Below are 21,323 nucleotides of genomic sequence, written 5' to 3'. Positions count from 1 at the left end.
AGTATGATGAAATAAATGAAGTGAGAATCAATAAAAGTAAATGTGAAATACAACATGACAATTATAACATGATCAGCTTGAAGCACCTAATTTGGACTGTGAGAATTAAAGGCATAATCCTGAACTACTATGGCTTACATCAGTGAAGCAAGAGCCAAGTAATTGTCATTGAATAAGATTCGGTACTCAGGAATGGGTTTGATTTTACATGCACAACAATAATACTGATCCCTTCTTAAAAGCAAAACCTAAAGCACTTTACTATTCATTAGATGGGAAAACTAGCCTTGGATAGAGTTCCAAAGGTTGGGTGGTTGTTTTGGTTTATTTTTAATTAAACCTAGTCTTTTAAGACAAAAATACCCACATATCATTAGGATAAAACAAATTTATTCATTTCCCCAAACATTAAAAATTATATGGCATGGCTTTAACCTCCTATCTTTATTTATACAATATGAAAATCATTACTAAAACAAATATAAATTATTTGAACACTGAAAACGTAAAGGCATTAAGCCTATGTATTTTTATCTATTTTATTTCACTTTTTTTTTCAAAATGTGACAAGGAAGTCAATTTTGATAAAGAACCATTCACACCACCCTTTGCGAACCCTTCACTCAGGTGAAATCTGACTCAAGCAGACAAATAACTCAGAGATGCTTTATCTTTCCATATTTAATTTCCGTACCAATGAAGAAACATTTCTTAAAATGTACTCTTCTCCTCTTACTTGCGTCAGCCACACAGCTCAAAACAAGCTAACACAAAACTCCACAAGCTGACTCGTCACTCCAGGTGAAAGTAGTACCTCTACATTATCTGAAACCAGGTGCGTCAGCCTCTGAAAAAAGAGGTTATGGTGGTGTCCATTTCAATTAACCTGCCCAGCTTTATAAACATCCCTAGTTTCAGCCATCTGAACACGTTGGTGCCCTTTTCCAAGTAGTGAGGGAAGCAATATGGCAAACAGGGCTATGTGAAAAAAGGATGATTCTTTTCATCTTTCCATCCCAGTAACTCAGGAAGAAGATTAGATGCATGTTAAGCAAATTAATAAATACACTAGAAGTGTTGCCTAATAAGGTAAATCTGAAGTAGTAAAAAAACATTAAGGAAAAAGTAGTATTTGATTAAAAGGAATTTTAAACAATTACTTCATCCTCCCCGATCTAGTTTTGCTTAAATAATAAAAGATTGATCTTTGTCATTTTCAGAGCCAAGAGTTAAGTACCCCACAAATGTTCAAATTACCACTGACCCTCTGTTTAAGGGGCAACAGCTTCAAGGCAGTCTTACAGTCATCTTCTCATCCTCCAAGAATAAAAAGTTTCATAGCAACCTAACAGAACATGTTTACAGACATATGTAGTCAATTATTGTGCATTAATGTTTTGGCCTGCTTCATCTTTATTTGTTCCAAGCCGTCAGGAAAAAAGTATTTCAGATTTCAGCCTCCACAATGAAACATGTTCCCGTCTTAATTTAACTTCAAAAATGAGATATTCAAACAATATCAAATCTCCTATAATGTTAACACACCACCCAAGGCTCCAACTCTGAGTAATTTCATATCATGGTGTAAGAGCCTACATGCGGACAATTTGAGTGGTTTAAGGAGTACTGCTGGTGATTTAGTCAAAGGAGGGTGTTTTGTTTCGTATCTAAAATACTTCTACATCATTTGCATTAAAAAAGGCATCTTAAAAGATGTCAGTACTGACTAGTATTAACTATATACCTAGGCAGCATCTTATTTGTCCCCATGATCTCATTAACTTTCATTTAAAACATCCATTAGAAGTCAAATAGAAGAGTCCAACAAGTCTGTCCTCAACTGCAACAGTCATGGATGCACATGGAGAAACAGAGGACCGGAAAGAAAATGAAGTCCCAGCAGATTAGCTTCTTTGCTACTCACTGGGGACTTCGTGTAAAAAATTCAAATAGAAGTGACTGGTTTCAGATCACTCCTGCCTTTAAAGACCTGTTCTAATCCTAGAATATCTAGGATTTTTCATAGATGAACAGCTACATAAGTCTACTAATTCTAGTCCTTAAGATAATTTAACACAATCTATCCAGCATTCAGACTTTATTGGTCAAACAATCCCTTTTAAGTCCTGTTTTACAATTGATGACACTTGTTATCTTCCATTTCTCTGATACCATGTGAGAGGGCAGGTAAATTCATATTCAGCTCTTTTAGAGCTCCTGGTTGAACACGAAACAGTTCTAGTAATTTCTTACTATTTTAATCAATTTGTTCTACCACTTCTTCTATTGATATTCTAGTCACAGTTCTACAGCTTTAAAAAAGGGTGCGCAATGGGCACTGTTCCTCTACAGTGAATACTGGTAAAAGCACATTAGCTTTCCAGCTGAATATGCAAACTTCAAATTTACTTGTCCAAAGCAGGGCTTCAGTTTCACAGACACAGAGAAGGTTTACCTCTCAATCTTGCATCCTTGCACACTAACGTGCCATGCCATTTAAAAAGCTGCTTTTTCCAGAGCTGCCCAACAGATCATTTCACCTACCTAACAGATGAAAAGCAATTACACAAAATGAAAAGCATTTCCTATGCAAATAGCTTATAACTTCTTATGATGAATTTTACCTACTGGGTGTAGAATAATACAATTTACAGAATTAAGCTTTACTCCTCTCCTGGTCTTCCCCAATTCTGTACCCTACAAGAGTTGCACAGTCTGAGCCAAGAACATCTGTGTGTGCCTAGACATTCACAGCAGGCTTAAGGATTCGGCCATACCTCTGGTGTAGCTCGGCCAACTACAGGGCTGAGCAGCCAGGTCTCTGTCCCGATTTAAGTCCACTTAAAGTCTCAAGTCAAGTGCAATGAGTTGGGTCTGTTATAGGAGAAACACATATATCCACACCCACCAAATAAAAAAATCAAAAAATCACTGTGTATATGCAGCCTATGCTTTCAAAAGAAGTTCAACATTTCATTAGTTTGAATGAAAAATTAATTCAAATTTTGATTAATTAGCAACTAATTCCATGGCCGATTGCCATTACTTTTTCCTTAAATATTCCAAAAAGTCACATTATGGCAATAAGATACATGAATCAGTCAAAAAAGGTATTTCAGAAATCTGTGACTGACTGAGAACAGGGTCAGAATGGAGATATGCATGCACTAAACTAAATTAGCTGCTTCCTCTTCTGCTGCTGCAAAATGTGCTATCATGTTCTACTCTGCAACAAAGGACCTGACTTCTTAGTCTAGACAAGAGGTTTATAAAGGTCAAATGACAAATAGGTCTTCCTTACTCAGTTTCACTAGTTTACAGGAGTCTTAATTAAGCTTCATTTGGGGGGAAAAAAAAAAAAGAAAAAGAAAAAGAAAAAAAAAATGTATCCTTCTGAAGCACTAATCACCACTGTATTGCCCAAAGAAAAGGACACCTGTTCTGACAGGTAACTGGTAAGAGCAGGAATTTCTCACAGGTTTATCATTTATTCCACTGACATAACCAACACTTCTGAAGAGTACTTCAAGTAAATTGGAAATTAAAAACAGCTGAAGGGCAAGTTTTCCTTTTAAGTCCTCCCCAGTTACTAATTCCAAGGCATTCATACATTTGAATAGACATGAATATTTGAACTAGCAGTTCTAGCTCAAAGCGTTCTCCACATCATTCTCTTATTCAAGACAGTGCATTTTTCTTCCAAGAGCTCCATAGATCCAAACTGTACTTTCACCTCCTCTCCCCCAAGATTCCCTTAGGAGAAAAGCATGTTTATTGCATTTTCATTGCATACTCACTCTCAATAGCAATATCAGAGTCAGGAGAACTGCTGGAGTACAAAGAAAACATTACCATGGACGGGGAGTACAAATTCTTATAATTTGTGCATTTACTGAATTGCAGGTTTGGAAGGAAAGGAACCTTGCTTTCTAGTAAAACTTAGTAAATTCTTAAAGTTGCTTACAGCATGAACATCATATTAAACATTTACTCAATTGTCAGGCTTTTAGCCCTCTGGATAAGGGAAAACCCAGGAAAAAGCAGCCAAAGCAGCAGTATAAGCAAGGGGGGGAAGATCAGATTGTTTTCAGGTACACAGTGACAGGTGAAAGAATGATGCAGAAAAGGGAAACTGATTATATAAGAGGGAAAAAACCTCAGTATGACAGCAGTCAAATGCTGGAACAAGCTGCCCAGAGAGCTTGTACAAGCTCTTTCCTTGGGCATATTCAGGACAAGACCACAAACAACCTAAACCAGCTCTATGTTGAGTATCGGTTTGGACCAGATGACCTTCAAGGTCTTTTCCTTCCAACCCTTATTATTCCATGATTCATCAACAGCCCCAAGCAGGGTTACATGCTGACTGCTCAAACTTTCTATGTTTGTACCTGTCCTGCTGATGGAAGCATTTCATGACGTTGATAAAATAGTACTGATTCAGCTCCACACTGTTAGAAAAATATTCAATAAGCAGCTAACATCATAGTGGCAGATGTGCTCACCAGAATTTCTTTTTACTGATGACTATGCTGGTAGTCCACACTGAATTCCTTCTGATCATCTGGCTCATATACCCAGTTGTATCAGCCTAAAGAAAAAAAAGCATGATGCCTAACTGCACCAAGGCATTCAAGTGTTCCTCCAACTATGATTAATAACATTCCTTGCTCAACCACAAAAAAACGTTGCTGTGTGAGAAGCACACTTGCAGAAAAGCATAACTGACTATAAAGTTAGATGTGTGAAGCTATACCAGATGACAGAATGCTCACTTGCAAAAGTATGCCCTAAAATTGACATCTACCAAACACTTATATGTGGGTATATCCAAGGAAAAATGTATCATCAGCTTTATTTAAGAGGTTCAGGTCAGTTCCACACATTTTAAGACTATTTGCAACATTACATGACATGACAAGAGATCCAAGAGGAAAACACATAACAATTACCAAAGCTAAGTATTACAACATGTTAATGAAAATTCCGCTGTAATAGGCTGGGTACACTATCTGCATGACAAACCAAGGAATAAGCAAAACTGTGTCAAATACAAGGCATCCTCTCTCACACTCCTCAGTATCAGTAGTCTAGAAATACTTTATAGTAAATTTGAAAGCATGCTGGATCTACCTTAAATTGTGAAGCAATCATTCTCAACACAAAAGCAAGGATTTAATGCTGCTAAAGAAGCACCCAAGAACAAAGTGCTGAATGACCAGTAATCTGCAATAATGAAAAAACAGCTTATGAATCTCAATTTTAGCCATGCCTGTCCCTTGATAATGCAAAGCATATGCATGAGAAAAAACAAAACAAACAAACAAAATCAATAAATTGATCTATACTTGGTGCTTTCATATAAGTGTGAAAACTCCTTGCCAGGTTTTTAAGGATTTAATATTTCTACAAATTAAAAAGAAAGGAGATCTTTCATAACATGCTAGTCATTTATTAAGTCAGCCTGGTCATTTGAAGATGGCTCTGAATCAAGGTAAATTAAGATTAATCTGCTCCTCAAAGAACTTCTGCTGCAAAGCTGCTTAGACAATTGGCTGGACTGGGGTGGTAGTCTTGACCTTTTTGACCCTTCTAGGCTTCTAGCAAATAACTTCCAAGAAAACTCTGTTTTACTCCCTGTAATAAAGTCTGCAGCACCTTCTTAAACTGAAGTGGTGATAACTACCACACTCTTCATCACTAACCTCAAAGGCAGAAAAAACAGCAGACATACTAAATTAGTCCCATTTGACAAGTACAAATGAAACAGAGGGCGTACTGATCACAGGGCTAACCAAGGAAATTGAGAATCACTAAATTCCACCCAAGAAATAGTAAAGATATAAAGACTGACATCTAAAACAAGGTACACAAACTGTGCCTGCAGAGCTGGTATTAATACAGACTGTGAATACTAGTTATGCTCATCGATTCCGTCTTGTGTCTTTAATCCATAAAGTTTCATCCTCCTGACACTATATTACTAAAGTATTACTTTTAAACATTTCTCTGCAAGTATTTTCTGAAGTGGAAAAATTCCTTTTTTTATTAAGTTCAGTAGCATATACTTTTTTTGCCCAGCAATGTATCTTGAAATATCTTTAAAATGTGTTAGAACAGCTTTCTTAAGCTCTGCACTGAGTATCAAGTTCTATATTAAAAAGTATATGCCTTATCCTTCCCTCAAACAGGTTTACAACATACAAAAAGAAAGATAACAAATGTTACTAAGTCCCAAACAAACAAAATATTGTTTTCACACCAGGCACTATCAGAACAATTAAAAAAATAAAACCAAAACTAAAATAAATTGTATTTAGCTCTGACACAGACTGATTTATATCAATATCCCACAGACACAAAGAGTGTAAAAGGATATACTACATCATATCAAGTTCTCAAATAACTTCTCTTTTTTTCTAACTGTAAATCTTAAGAAAAGAATTGGCTATTTAAGATTAAAATGAACAAAATGTACTATTGTGTAATGAGTTTGGAACACATTGTTACTGTTCAAAGACATTTATATAAATCAGAACAAAATTCAGATCTTGCCAAACTGCTCTGGAAGAACCAGGCAAGCAAGCTGCAGAATTCTCCACTTAAAACCATCCACAAAGAAACAAGGATAACCAAATTCAAGACTACTTAGGTTTTACTCAATCTACACACAACAACTACTCATTTGTTCCACTGTCATCTTAAGTCCACCATGTCAAAAATCCTGAAGTACTTCATCCTACCGTGTGCAATATGTTAGGAAGGACCAGCACCTACATAAAAGACAAAGCACAGAGCTTCAACAAGTTTGCAGTCTGCTTCTGAAGCATCAAGCTAACATTTTCTATCTGTTTATAAACCGTTATCTCTTATGCTACTTTAGGCTGAGTTTTTCTGCTCCCTGTAATAGCATATTGCTATGTTCTTAAAGCACGCAAAAGACGATGATTATGAATAAAAAACCTCATAGAAAAAACCCCAGAGTGTCTCCCGACCTGTTAAAGTAATAGCTAACCACTAGTAGCATCGGGGAGGCATGGTTAGGTACAGCCAACTCCTGGCCAAATAAACAAAAACTCCTGAATTATTCTGCCGGACTACAAACGACTCATTTACTGAGAATGAAGTGTTCCCTGAAAACTCACACAGGTGTTTACACTTTAGACACAAGGTCTACAGAATAACAACCACGGATTACAGTGGATCAGACATTGGAAATAAACATTATTGCTGCAAGACAAGCTAGCATTATCATAAGATGTATCAACAGAAAGCTGTAAGCAACCAGGTTTTGCTCAGGAAGACCCAGAGTAACGTATCCAGTTTTGGATGGCCCATATCCTTCCGCTGCAGCAACCAGAGCCCAGAGAAAACTGATCAATAAGAAAAAGCTTTAAACCATAAGAATAATCCTGCACTGGGACCATGTGTGTAGGGAAGCCAGGGAATCTCCAACACTGAAGACCAAGAACAGCCTTTGCCAGCTGATCTGTCCCCAAACATATCCTGTGCTTCAGAGCTCTAATTTTGTAAGGCAGGCAGAAAGTAGGGGAAAACAAATATGGAAGTGATAAATAAAATCATTTTTAAGGCATCCAGCTGATTGCTAATGTGGCTAGGTCATCCTGACATAAGGATGTTATTTTCTTGCTATAACTGTAGTCTCATATGCAGCTCAGTCACTTGCTTTGTGATGTGTTTGAAATTTTCCACAAGGGAAATCTTTGATTCAACTCCCCCCACCCTCACAGGATTCAATTCAAGTGTTATTTCTTCTCTTGATTTTCCTTTTCTTCTGTGATTTTCCAATTTGCAAGAAAAGATCCTGGACTGATCGAACAGACAAATTGCTGTTTACAATCTGTTCCCCATCCATGTTGCTTTTTTTTTTTAATAAAAAATCCTACCAAATTTATCTATGCTTTCAGCTGCCTCAGAATAATAAAACATAGTATTATTTATAAAATAAGCCTATATGACTGAACAGAATAAGTGAAGAAAAGAATTAAATTTCAAGTTGCATGTGCATACTTACTGCACCCTTTCTACTCCATGTGAGGAAATCTATTTTAGCTATGAAAAACGAGTAAGGAGGAAAAAAATGAAACTGCTTATTCCTCATTTACTACTGTTTGCATGTATGAATGTCTCTAGCCATGTACGTAATTCAGAATTACCTGAAAGGAAATGATCTGAGATTTATTCTGGTTCATCCTACATACAGGAGTGACACACAGTTGTTCTTACTGAGTTTCATTTTATCAAGGGTCCATCCAGAAAAGCAGCAATTACTGGCTGCACCACAGTACAATAGAAAGGACTTAGGCACTAAAGCATGCCACAAACTAACAGTCCACACCACCCTGCTAATAAAGGCAGCAAACATCACTCCAAAGCATATTAGCAATGTTACACAGAAACCTTATGAAAAGCATTTTGTACTAATCGACTTTGTATGAGAGTACCATAAGCTGCTGTGGACAGTACATCTCTGCAAGCACTGACAAACAAAAAGAGGAGGACAGCAATAACAGAGACCAAACAGAACAGCTAAAAGAAACCAGAACAGACAAAAATAAAAGCTATGACTGAAAAACCCTCCAACCCCTCCAGCCGGTGATGGGACATTTATCCGGAGAGGAGGAAACCTATCTTCCTCTTGTTCACCCTGCTGTCACACAGAGGATCCCAAACATTGACAAATCAATCACATGAGCAAAAAACAAATTAATTCCAAAACATTTCAGAAGAGCAACTGCTGACAAAACCATTTCTGCTGCGTCACCACAGAGATCACCTTTGCTCTCTCAGTCAACTCTTCTGGGAGTATGTTCAGAACTCCTGATGGACAGAACTGAGGCCAAGTCTCTTCTACCCCGGGACAGCACTCACTTCTGGTGGGAGGCACAACAGTGGCATCCTCCAGGAACTGAGAAGATCTTTGAAATAAAAATTCCCATTCCAAGTATTCACGTTCTACCCGTATTTCCAAATAGTTGCAAGTGAAGTAAAATGGCATTATTCAAGAATTCCCTACTGGAAAGTAAAAAAACGTTACTTACACTACTCTTCCCATCAAAAAATAATTCCAATAGTTATCCAAACACGTACATACAAATGCGTGCATCTGTGTGAGACATCTGCATGTAACTGGTAAGACCTACAAACAGCTGTAGTATCGGAAAGCCTGTACATAAATATTTGTTATCACATAGACATGAATTACTAAAGACGTATATTACTTCTTGAGATGACAGCAAGCATGGGCAATAACTCAATCTAAGATTCCAATTTTTTAAATGTATTCAATTCTTCCAATTCTTCTGGGTTTGGTGTCTACCACCTACCCAAATTTATGAACACATAAACCAAAAAAACCCTCAGTCTTCCCAAAGTACTGCTATGGGGAAAGACCTGCCGAGCCAATCTTACTTCTGTTAGATTCTCAGAGTTCTGAGCAAGGATGGATCCTATTCCACATTCTCAGAATATCAAGCTTTGAAATAGTCAGAATGCTCTTGATCCGTACCCTCACTAAGGACAGACTTTTGACACAGCAGTAAGTGCACATCAGAGCCTCCTTCAAGTGTAGACCAGGATGGTATTAAAAACAAATCTCTATTGAGGCCAATGACTACACAGCACCACTTCTAGACAAGGAAGCCCTCAAGCTGTAAGTGTTTGGAGGATGGCAGAAAGAGTATTCAAGAAAAGTATTATATATACCTTACGTCCTCTGTTTATATAATCTCAAAATCCTAACTTTCGGCCACAGTAGGCTACATGGGTCTTTTTTGGAGTTACCCAAAAAAACCCCCCATGCTCTGGCATTCTTCTGAGTAGCCTTCCTTGTCAATCGCTATTTCTGCTATTCTTGTTTCTCAGTCTTTACTTCCGTCCACCTTCTCCATTTGTACCTTAGTCTCTGTTTTTTCTTCCCATTTCTTTACCTCCTGTCATCTAATCCCTACCTCCGATCTCCTCTATATTTTTGTCATGTGGATGATACTGATCTTTACATGCTGCAACTTGATTTCACACTTCAGGTAGAGCAATAGGGCACATGTATTCACACTCCAAGTTCATTGTTTCAAATCCATCTGCAGACTGAAATGTACAGCTATTTCATTCAGATAGCATTTTCTTCAAAAGACTGAAATAATAATATACTTCCCTTAAAAAAAAAAAGTTTGCACACATTACCTAGGCAACAAAAATACAGTAGGCAAGGAAGCAGGCTATCAATCACGCAGTTTACATCTTTGCTCTAGAGACAGGAGACATCTCCAGACAGCAGGACTATGGAACAGCAGACATTCATTATTTCAGTAAAGATACTCTATAGGTTAGAGTATGCAACCTCTGCAAAATGGTGACAATCAAAAACCTGGTGGGGGGTGATGGGGAAATAAAACAAGAATATGCCTTCCAGTGTGCAAGAGCAGAGGGAGGGGACAAAGGAAAAAACTGTACAACACTTATTTCCCTTCCCTTATCTGAAAGGAACTCTCCACATAAAAATTTCAGGACATCTATTCATTTTCAGGACAGAGAATTATACAGCAATAGACTTCTAAGCATTCAGTTCATGCAAAATACACTAACACCAATAGAAGGATCATGAGAAGCAAAGCAATGCCAGTGAACTGGAATCACCTATTTCAAATGTTGACATAAGATGTATACGAACAAACATACTATCCTAAGTCATAGCTATTGTGGAAAAGAAACTTCCACATACTGACTTGTTTACATGATTCCTCAATTAAACATTTTCAAACAAAATTCTTTGTAGCACGTCAAAAATTAATCCGATGAAAAATTAGGATTTATTTCCTTACAAAGTCAACGAGCTTGACTTTTTTCACCTACTAGTATAAGCCTCTAACTGTGTTTGTAGTACAACAATACTCTACACTCAGGCTTAAATGGCTTTCTTGGCCATCATCATCCACATCAAAAAAAAAAGGGTTTAGATTTGATGACAGACTTATTCTAAAAGTAAATTCCTTGCCTTCTCTTTCTCTCCAGAGAGACTTCAGAAACAGTCTGGATAACAACCAACATCTGCATAGTACTACTACTGAGTATTAACATACTAAATTCCCCCTACTACAATATTAGGGGATATTTAGACTTTGACCTCTCTAAAAGTGCTTAAAAATGAACTATCAATTTGTATCATAATAACTATAGGCATAGACTGCCATCTAGTGATTTTGATTATCTACAGAAAAAACCAAAACCGACAAAAAAAAAAACCACTAAACAACCTCCCTCTGCCAGGAGAGGAGGAAAAAAAATTAATTCCTTCATATTTTACATCAACATATGGAAACAACCTCATATTATACCACTTGTATCTCCTATTGTTATGTTGATGGTAAATGCAGGAGGGGAACGGGGAAAGAAGAGTCAGTAAGTATATGTAATCTTCCTTGTACAGGTAAGATCCATGAGGTTGCCTGTTCATCGATTCTGTCTGGAATTCCTCATTTTACATGGACTCCAGCCTTGGCATAAAACAAGCACTGCATCCAGAACCTATTTAATCTCTAAGACAACACTGACAGACAGTAACACTCCTCTCAAAATTTCAGATTCCTTCAGTTTTTGTGCTTTTGGTCTTTCCTGGTTCTCCTCAGCATTGTAATTATATTTTCAATACATCCACTAGTTCATCTTTGCCATCCCCTCTTTAACCACTGCCCATTTTCTACAGGATTTCACTATTAGTGAAGAAAGAATTCAAGTGACCTGCATCATCTTATCTGCCTTACAAAGTTGCATGACTCCTAAATTCACCCTACCTTCAGACTTCTCCTTCTGTCCAAACTTGTATTTCAGATATTGCCTTCATTTACTCATGGGCACCTCAGCAGCAGCACGAAGAACTCCTATTTATTTTTCCTGTCGTGCCTTCTCCACCCCCTTCTCTCTCAATCACTAACAATGTCTTCAGTTCACTTCTCACCTAGACCTAAATCTCAGAATCTGCACAACAAATGGATCTTCTAAGATGAATTTGTAAGACAAATTTTTTTTTAAGTAGGAAAACAGCAAAAAGCTTTTCAAATGTCTCCTCCTCTTCCAGGTAATATACTTTTCCTCTAGCAAATATAATCTTTGCAATTCTCTGAATCAATGTGGATAGTTTCCGTGTTAATTTGATCTCACCAGCACTTTATGTACCCATCCATTTTATTTTACAGTCACGTTAAACAAGACCACTACTTAGTTTTTCCTTACCAAATCTATCCTCTCATTCACCCTGAAGAAGTTAGTATCCTTTTTGATCGAATGGCAATACTAGCTTTCATTAGCCCTTGATCAATACTCATATAAGTACTCCCACAATCTCATGTTGCTTCTCATGCTTTAAAGGAGTTCTTTTCACATATTCCCAAAGTCATGTCATATCTTCCTCAAAAATCTCATTAAAAATCTTTGTTGTTATACCCATAAAATAAATCTGATTCTAGCTACGCTGCTGATGTGCTGCAACTGTTGCTTGACAGAGTGACTAACAGTGTAAATAGTTCTTCTTCCCCTCTGTACTCTGGGGGAGGTGTTATCACTGAGTCTCTGAACAGCACTGGCACGTCTCAATATATCATCAATAAAATGCTACTACAATAATTAAATAATGTCTTTCCTTCATTCCAGTATTATATGACTTTCTTACATCAAATAAAACAAATGACCCTCAAAGCAACACCCTAACAATATAAAGCTTGTTCTTTTTGTCTTTTAAACTGGAAATGTTCACTAAAACCAAGAAGGTTGCTTATGGATCCATCTGCTCCTGTTGCTTCTTTCCCAAATGAAGTCTTCTGTTGCCCATGTTTCCAGCAACCAACTGCTACTGCTGTCTCAGAGGCTTTGTTTTCACATGAAGTCTAGTAAACAGAGTTAACATATCACACTAGAGTTACAGATCTCTAACTCAATCAACCTCAACATGCAGCACTAAAGATCATTGTTAATAAAAGTCCTATCCAAACTACTTGAACATCAATGTATGAACCAGAGAGTGAGAAAACATCCACATAATAATTGAAGCAGAGAAACAAGACAAGAAAATATGGTTATATTTCTAAAACTTCTTAAAAGTATACTCTTCCTCCTCTCCCTTTTTTGGTTCGCTCAAAACAAGTGGATCTTGGTGATCTCCAGGATAGCAATAACTCATCTCCTCCAGATGAGGAAAATGAAATAGATTTAATCATTGGCTGCAGTGGTCCCAGTCATCTTTGTGCCTTGAAGAAAGTAAGCAGCTGAAACATTTTATAACCTCCTCTTCTGTTTTATGGCCCAGTGGGGGAGACAATGACTGCCACATTAAAAGCTATCAGGTTACTGTATCCACAGTTTCCAAGACGTGTAAACTACAATATACTACCTAGCTGCCATACATGAAACACTGATTATTTTTTTTAGCATTCCAGTAACAGTACTTCTCACAGAAGAATGGGTACTTCATGAAACCGTACCAAATGGATAACCAAAGAAGAAACTTAACTGGAATAACAGTGAAGGACTTTGAAAAGTCTTCTACATTTGCCAACCAGGCATCACTAACTAGGTGGTTAAATTCTATCCATCTAGAACTGTGAAGCTGACACTTAAATGCTTGTGCAACAACATATGGTCTGAAGGAAAGTCTTTTCCTTCCCACCACCTCTCTTAGAAGCCAATGATACCCAGCTATAGGAAACTGTCCCCCAGAAATAGTGGAACTAAGTTTCCTCCAAAATGAATGCAATATACAGATTAATTTAAATCACAGATCACACAAGAATTTTTTTAAAGCTCCTGCAAGTTTTAAAGAAATTCCCTATTTAAAACTTTAAAACTTTCCTATTTATTAATTTATAAAAATAAGTTTTAAAAAAAATTTAAAAGTTCCTGCAAGTAACTATTTTTCCTCTTTCACTGAACACACCTCAACTGTCTGAGGTATGAGATGACTGAGTACCATCTTATTTTTCATATACTTTTGCAAACCTGTTTTTCCTATCTAGTGGTAAAGGCTTAGAATCTCTAAGATTCTTTGAGACAAAGGTTATACCATTTCTCTGAATGCCTTCACATGAGTCTCCCAAACAAGTAAATCAATCACATTCTAGATGAAGCACAAGCATAGCTATAACACTTCATTTCTATATTGGCTTTCCAGGCCACACTAGAAAAATACTATATTTAACAAAGAGCTTAAATCCATTTTAACGTAATTCCTTCCCCTTTCTTGGCAGATAGGACCAAAAAGCATCACCATGTATTGTTGCTAAGAGGCTTTAATTTGATTACAGTAATTAAATGGGGCCACAATTATGAATATCTGGTTCAACTGCAGTTTAAAAAAAAATTAAATTAAGTTATATTGATAAATTTAGTTGAAGTAATAGAAGAGTCCTGATATTATGTCAGAAAGTTTTGAAAGCTTTGAAAGCTTACATAAATGGTAACACGTTCAAAACATTTTCTATTTCCAAGCACAGAAAGGAAAACAGAAATCCATTTATAAGGCTTCTCTCTCATGTGTTGTTCTCTTCTCCCACACACCATAGTGGGATACAAAAGAAGAGAGATGCTAATATGAAAATAATGTCAGGTTTAAAAGTTAACTTACCGTATTTGTCTCGCAAGCCAACTGTACATCTGAAGACTCCACCAAAGGCCACATCTTCACCAAATATTACTGAAAAATACGAAGAGTAGAGAAGGCTAATGTTACTCCAGTGCATCTTATTTTTAATGAATGTGTTTCAAAGGGTTTTATATGAGATACTAACATAAGTGGCACCTAACATTTCATTTTACTTCAAGATTTATCTATACCTAAGCAATTCTCATGTACAGACTAACTATAACAAATAAAGAACTGAAGTTGAGGAAGCAGTACAGCAACACAACTATGTCTCAAAACAGAATTCATGAAACTGATTCGGCTATGCTTTCATTAAATCATCTATTTATTCTTCTGAAATATTCTATAATATCACAATATCTAAATCTAAATGAATAAAAGCAATTCCAAGAAACGATTAAATTCAATCACTAAAGACTCATTGAAGTTATGTGTTCTGCTTCAACTGGCAACCATTTGCATTCTTCATTACAGATTTCAGTAAATGTAGTGTTTTGAAAAATGTCAAATTGAACTTTTCTTCAAAATACCAATCCAACATAAAATTTCAAACCTTCTCCAAACATACTTGCGAGATCCCTGAAGAGTGACTCCAGAGGAACTCCTCTACAGAAAATATGGCTATCTAATAACCAGGACAACTACTATCCTTATGGTGTGAGTGATGTAGCCAATAAAGTAACAGTAATTGCCTTTAAAATTTACCTTCATATCAACTAATCCGGGTTTTTTTTTCCTTTGAATTTATGGAATGATGATGTCAAATTTTTCTTAAAATAGTTTTGTTATTTAATTCACAGAAACTAGTATTGCCCATTTCCATTTTTTTCAGCATGTAAGAGATGTGCAGCAGTATCACCAACAGCAGCTTGCATGAACTGGGGTCAGTTCCTCAATACTCTCCATATTATAAAGGACACAAAATAATGAGTTAGCCTCCTTGTGTTTCAAATATTATTTTTATTTAAATAAAATGCATTTCTGATTGGAAGAACTAAAAGGGATTAACACACTTCTGACAATCATATTAAAGACACCACTTAAAGAAAAATAACTTGTATAATGATGTAAAATCAATGTAGTCACGGAGTCTATGATTGAAGTATGTCCCCAGACCATCTAATTCATATTTAATATTAATTTGTTTGCTTTTTCATGTACTTAAAATCTTTGTAAGGCCTTTCCATTACCATATGGCTACTCGCTTCTGAGTCAGCTGGCATAAAAAAATCCCATTTAATGCTGGTAACAGCAAACTTGCATGGATTTACTCATTCTGTTCAGCCATTGAAAATATTTTCCTGGACAGATTCTAATACTCATCAACACAAGCATGAGGATTTCCACTACTTAACAACAGTTGCTCAATTCCCATACAACTAAAAACATATGAAGGCCATACTTTCTAGTTCAAGAAGTACTAATTAATTCAGTAAGTAGGGTAATACTGACAACTCATACGTCTGCACTGTAGAACTCCAACATGACCTTGCAAAGGGCTTTGCAAAGATCCAGCCCTGCAAAGCTGAGGAGCAAGACTAGAACCTTAGAGCAACTAAAAGGCTGAAGATTATATATGAGTTTAGGTTGCTGCTGGACTAACATTCTACTTACTTTTACGTGGCTGATTCTACAGAAATGGTACTAAAATCTGGTTTTAGCACTAATTTACCCTCAGTTGTCTAAGTTCAATTTAATAAGGTGATTATAACACAGCTGTAGATTGAGTGGGAATGTATACAGGCACAGTACTAGACAGACAACATGGAATTTGTCCTAACAGATTAGACGATTAGTCAGACTTCAAGTTGAACAGTGGCTCAAGCAGTGCCAAAAAGAGTTACTAACACACTAAAAAGAAAAACCAGAATTAAACAGATCATACAGCTTTTGCAGCTGTGTTCATGACATTAAACATCTCTTTCAGATATCTGGCCATCGTCACGCCTTTGTCATGACAACAGAAGCAACAGACCTCCTGTTATGTATAAGAACTAAAAGCAGAGTAAATAGTTCTGTGCAGAAGAGTTCAGGATAACCCTTTTAAATCAAGCTATGAGGAACTAGCTTCTTCAAAGTTACAGGTTATCCAGACCGCAAAAGCCTAGGAAACCTTACATTGCCCGTGCACAACAATGAACAGAAATCAGTAAAGCTGGAAAGGAATTTTGGAGGGCAGGGAAGGAGAGAAGGGAGAATGGACAGGGCGAGGAATATATAGTCTCTAAGAAATAGCACTTTTTTGAGCATCGAGAGTTGAAGGAACTAAAACCTAAGATTTACATTTTAAAAACTCCTTTACTTACTGGTGGGACTCAAGCTGCCCTTAAGTACGGTTCACATCATTTATACCAGAAGCATGTTAAGCAATGTATCTTTCTGTCCCAATTTTCAAGTGAAACACACCCAGGTGATACAGAAGACACAAATGCATCTTAGATCATGTAACCCATTAATAATCTGTTATACAACACATTTTTAATTTTTTTTCAGATCAAAGTGTAAAAATAACTTATAAGAAAATTTTAAAAGCCATGAGAAATGCATTTAATATTATACACAAATAGGCAAAACAAAATGCAATTTATACAAAGCAAAACACACTAACAAGTACAGTATACCTGCAGTCGGATCTTTGGCTAAGGCATTGTCCAAGGCACTTGTTATGGATTGGAAGAGATTCATCTTCTGAGTTTGCCCTGTGTGAAAGTGATTATTTAGCCATTTCATTTGGTTCAAAACACAAAGTACATTAGAAAACACTAGTGCAAAACATGACTAAAAACTTAGTTAACAGTCATAAACAAGAACCCTGTTAGCAGTGCCTGAGATTCATTTGCTGAGTAAACTTAAATTTTGGGATAAATGGGATTAAGCATGGTATACTTCGCAATCCCAAGGACTATAATTTTACTATCCTGCATTCAATCTTTTTTCAAAAACTATGCTCTTAGAGCAAATGCAGCTTTACAATGCTTAGTCAAACACTAGAAACAATGACCAATACAACAGTTTTTCAAAAGAAGAAACCATAGTAAAGCATTATTGTTTTGAGGATGGGATCTTTTCTGCTAAGATTCACTAGATCTCATTAAACTTACTTCATCATTCTTTAATTATTTTTTCTAAAGCTCCAGCCTCTCCTGTTTACAGACACCTATTATCATAAGTTTTCTAGACCATCAGCCTACTCTCTGGACTGCAGTGTCAGAAGCATCAAATCCACATTCCAGAGAAAGAAAACTTGATGCTGAACAGCTATACTTAAAATGGGTAAAGCAAATGCACCAGACTGCTGTATTAAAATCTTCTGCAGAGCAGATTGAAAGATAACCTTCAAAAGCAAGAAAGGCTACCTGAGTGCTCTTCTTCATTACAATGCTGCAAGGGAAAACAAACAGGCCTCAAAGCAAAGATGGAGCAAAACAACAGACCAATCCCCACAATTGTGACCAATTCAGATTTTCTAAGCAAATAAAATAATGCCTCATCAGAAACTGAGTGAATAAGAAATTGCCTGGCCGACATTTGGTAGCTCTTTAACCTGCATAACCTCTATCTAAGTCATGACTAGGAGCCACAACCAAGGAGAATACTACATACCAGCACACATAGCATGTTAAAAAAAAAAAACAAGGGTGATGGTTACATGGTTAGGTGAAGATCCCAGACAAACATGAGAAAGGGTGTTAGAAATCAGAAAGGAGAACTACAATTCTGTTTCCAGTAGCTACAGTACCTCTCAACAACCATTAACCATTCAGCTTCCCTTCCTCCTAAATTGTTAATTAACATTAGCATTTTTTGTTAAAGACTCATCTCATGCCACACTAGAGCTGAAGCAGCTGCATTCTTCCACATTCCTGTGCTTGCTAGATTCACTTGTTACATTTCACATGGCCCTTTAAGAAGAGGAAGCTGTAAAAAAATCTGTTATGGGAACCGTTCCAATTATATGAAAACTACAAATAATCAACACTTACAAATTCAAGGGAAGGAAAGCTGGGGAACAGCAATTGTTTCTCTCTTTCCCAAGTCATCCACATTAGTATTTAGGTTATCTTTTCCACAAGATACAATCCTTTCCAGTATTTGATATACATAAATGCCTGTTATTTAAGCAACTGTCAGAAATGACATTCTGACCTACCGCTCTTGCACATAATAATGGCTTCTGTTTCAGCTCTCATGGAAAAGGAAAAAATAATTGTGCCCTTCAGATTTGAACTGTGGAGTTGGAGAAGCGTTATCTTAACAATATCAGGATCAGTACTGCCATAACTTTATTTTACTTTCATTATTTTTTACAGACTTTCAAAGTGTATTTTAATCAAAGGGAAGTAGTTTTATATTAATAAATGGCAACAAAAACTGTCCTGCCCCACTAGAGCTTCTTCACGATGATCTCAAGCAGGGACCTGCAGCACACAGGCTTTACTCCACGACACTTTGGATGCCTATACCTCCGAACGAGTAACAGAAGTGGCCAAGGGTTTTCTCAGATTTAATGACCAAGCTGGAACACCAAGGCACCCACCTAAGTAACACCCTTTCTAGACAACAGTGTGGTTCATGTGAGAGAAACAGCTATTCTGCAGCTGGCAGGCTTCTTCCAGAACTCAGCACTACTAATGTGCAGGGATGTATCTCAGAAATAAAAGTCAAAACACCAACTTTCATTCCAAGCTGTTCATTTCCAACCAATCTGTGTTTACTCTCGGTCGAGTGACCACGAAGATTACCTCAAACCTTTCACTAGACAGCGCTCTTTATTAATCACAGGTTTATTACCACATTCATGACTTAAGCATACAATGGAGAAACAGGGATGGATGCAAGTCATTAAGTTCCCGCTAGAAGCTTTACCGCTGACACAGGAGAGGAGCAGGGGAAGAGCAGATACCGGGTAGGCCTATCGAAACTACTGCGCCGACTGCCCACAAACACCTCAACAAACACCCGCTCCAGGAGTAACAGTGAGGTGCCGAAGAAGCCTGAAGCACCACCGTCCCCGCCAGCGGCCCACGGGGACCCTCCCACCCACAGCCCAAGTTTGTCGCAGAAAACCCGCGGGTGGAAGCGCCGCGGACATAGCGGGGAAAACGCACCGAAGCGGAGGCCTCTGCCGCCCGGGGGCAGGGCGACCCGAGGGGGCGGAGGCGGGAAGCGCACACCCTTCTCCCTCCCACCGCCCCACCCCTGGCAGGCGGAGCCCTTCCCCGAGAAGGCGGCGGCGCGGACCCGGCAGCAGAGCGAGGATGAGCCCGGCCCGCGGGGTGGACCCCGGCCCGGCCCCGCTCTCACCGTACGCGCTGGGCGCCGGGTCCGGCTGGAAAGCGAAGTGCGCCGCGGACCGGCGTGGCGCGGCCGGCAGCGGGGACAGGCAGCTCCAGAGCCCGCCGCGGCGGCGCACCGCCACCGCGGCCCCAGAGGCGAGCGCCCCGCGCAGCGCCAGCCCCGCCGCCGCCATCGCCGCCGCTGTCAGGGGCTGCCGCGGCCGCCGCGTGCGTTCTAAAGAGGCGGGGTCCTGGGCGGGCTTCCTGAGTGGCCAGCAGCGGGTGGAGGACGGGCCAATCAGAAGCTGTTCTGCGGTGGGTGGAGGGGAGGGAGGGGAGAGGGAGGGCTTACTGCGCGTGCGCCTAAAGCACGTTATTGGGGAGCGGGGCCGGTGGACGGGGTCAGGTTATGTGCTCGGCACGTGGGGGTGGCACGAGAAGGAGTGAATGCACGCCCTCAGGGTGGGCGCGGCGGGTGCGCGTGCGCGTGCGTTAGGGCCTGCTGCTGGGCGGGCGGCGGTTCTGTCAGGGCAGCGGTGGGGCTGTGTGCCTGGGCCGGGTTAGCGGGTGCTTCTCCCTCTCCTCCGCGCTGCTGATAACGGTGTGCTGGGCACATCGGGGAGCGCCGAACGGGGCCTCGCCTCTCCTTGGTTTGGTTCTGTCAACAGCTATGGCTGAAACAAAAGTCTTTGCCTTTCTGCTTAAATGTTGTTCTCTTCTTCCACTGGGATTTTCCTGTTGCTATCTCAGCATTGAGAAAAATTGAACGAATGTCTGAAATCCTCAAATTCTACCCCTGCGGGTGGCCTGGAAAGATAAGAAGAATTAATAGACCTGTAGATATTACCTGTTCCCTCTGTTTCTCAAACCCCCTCTCAACTGCACATCCAATCTCTCTCTGAGTCTGTCTTAATTCTTCTTGTCCAAGGTCTTTTTTTCCAAACATTCCTGCTCATACCTTCATCATTTTTTTTTCAGTTGAAATTGCTGTCTTTCATATGTACCTCTTTTCCTTGTCAGGTTTTAGAAAATATTCTTTCTAATGCTTTTACCAGAGTGGCCACCTCATTCTTTTTCCAGATGCTCTGATCACCCAGGTGAAACTTCACGCTCTACTGTTGCAGCCTTTCTTCCTCCATATTGTTGCTTCATGTTTGTCCATACACACGCTCCTCCATAAACCCCTTTCATGCAGACTCCCACACGTGACAAGCCCCTTTGAGTTCTTTCTCCTTGTCTGTGTTGATCTTATCTATAAGACTGACCATACTGGATAGCATTTTTACTCTGTCCGACAGCTCTAACTCCAAAACCTTGACTCAGAGAAAAATACTAAAAACGAGAATGATGTATATATGGAATCATTTTGGTTGAAAAAGACCTTTAAGATCATGGAG

General features: G+C 38.6%; 1 protein-coding gene across 3 annotated transcripts in view; it reads right to left on the bottom strand.

Annotated features, from left to right (window-relative positions):
* The window catches only part of BCKDHB (branched chain keto acid dehydrogenase E1 subunit beta), a 130,375-nt gene extending 110,201 nt beyond the window's left edge, over nt 1-20,174 (bottom strand). For all 3 annotated transcript variants that reach the window (XM_054819399.1, XM_054819400.1, XM_054819401.1), the window contains exons 1-3: nt 19,955-20,174; nt 17,272-17,349; nt 14,633-14,701 (exon numbers count right to left, since the gene is read on the bottom strand). In XM_054819399.1, coding sequence (XP_054675374.1) covers nt 14,633-14,701; nt 17,272-17,349; nt 19,955-20,120 — 313 coding nt within the window. In that variant the 5' untranslated portion in view covers nt 20,121-20,174. The remainder of the gene's footprint in view (nt 1-14,632; nt 14,702-17,271; nt 17,350-19,954) is intronic.
* Between the last annotated feature and the right edge of the window lie 1,149 nt (nt 20,175-21,323).

This window comes from Grus americana, chromosome 3 (assembly GCF_028858705.1).
Source record: "Grus americana isolate bGruAme1 chromosome 3, bGruAme1.mat, whole genome shotgun sequence".
NCBI classification, from domain to species: domain Eukaryota; kingdom Metazoa; phylum Chordata; class Aves; order Gruiformes; family Gruidae; genus Grus; species Grus americana.
The sequence above is the reverse complement of the archived record's forward strand: the minus strand, read 5'-3'. Positions and strand labels throughout refer to the sequence as shown.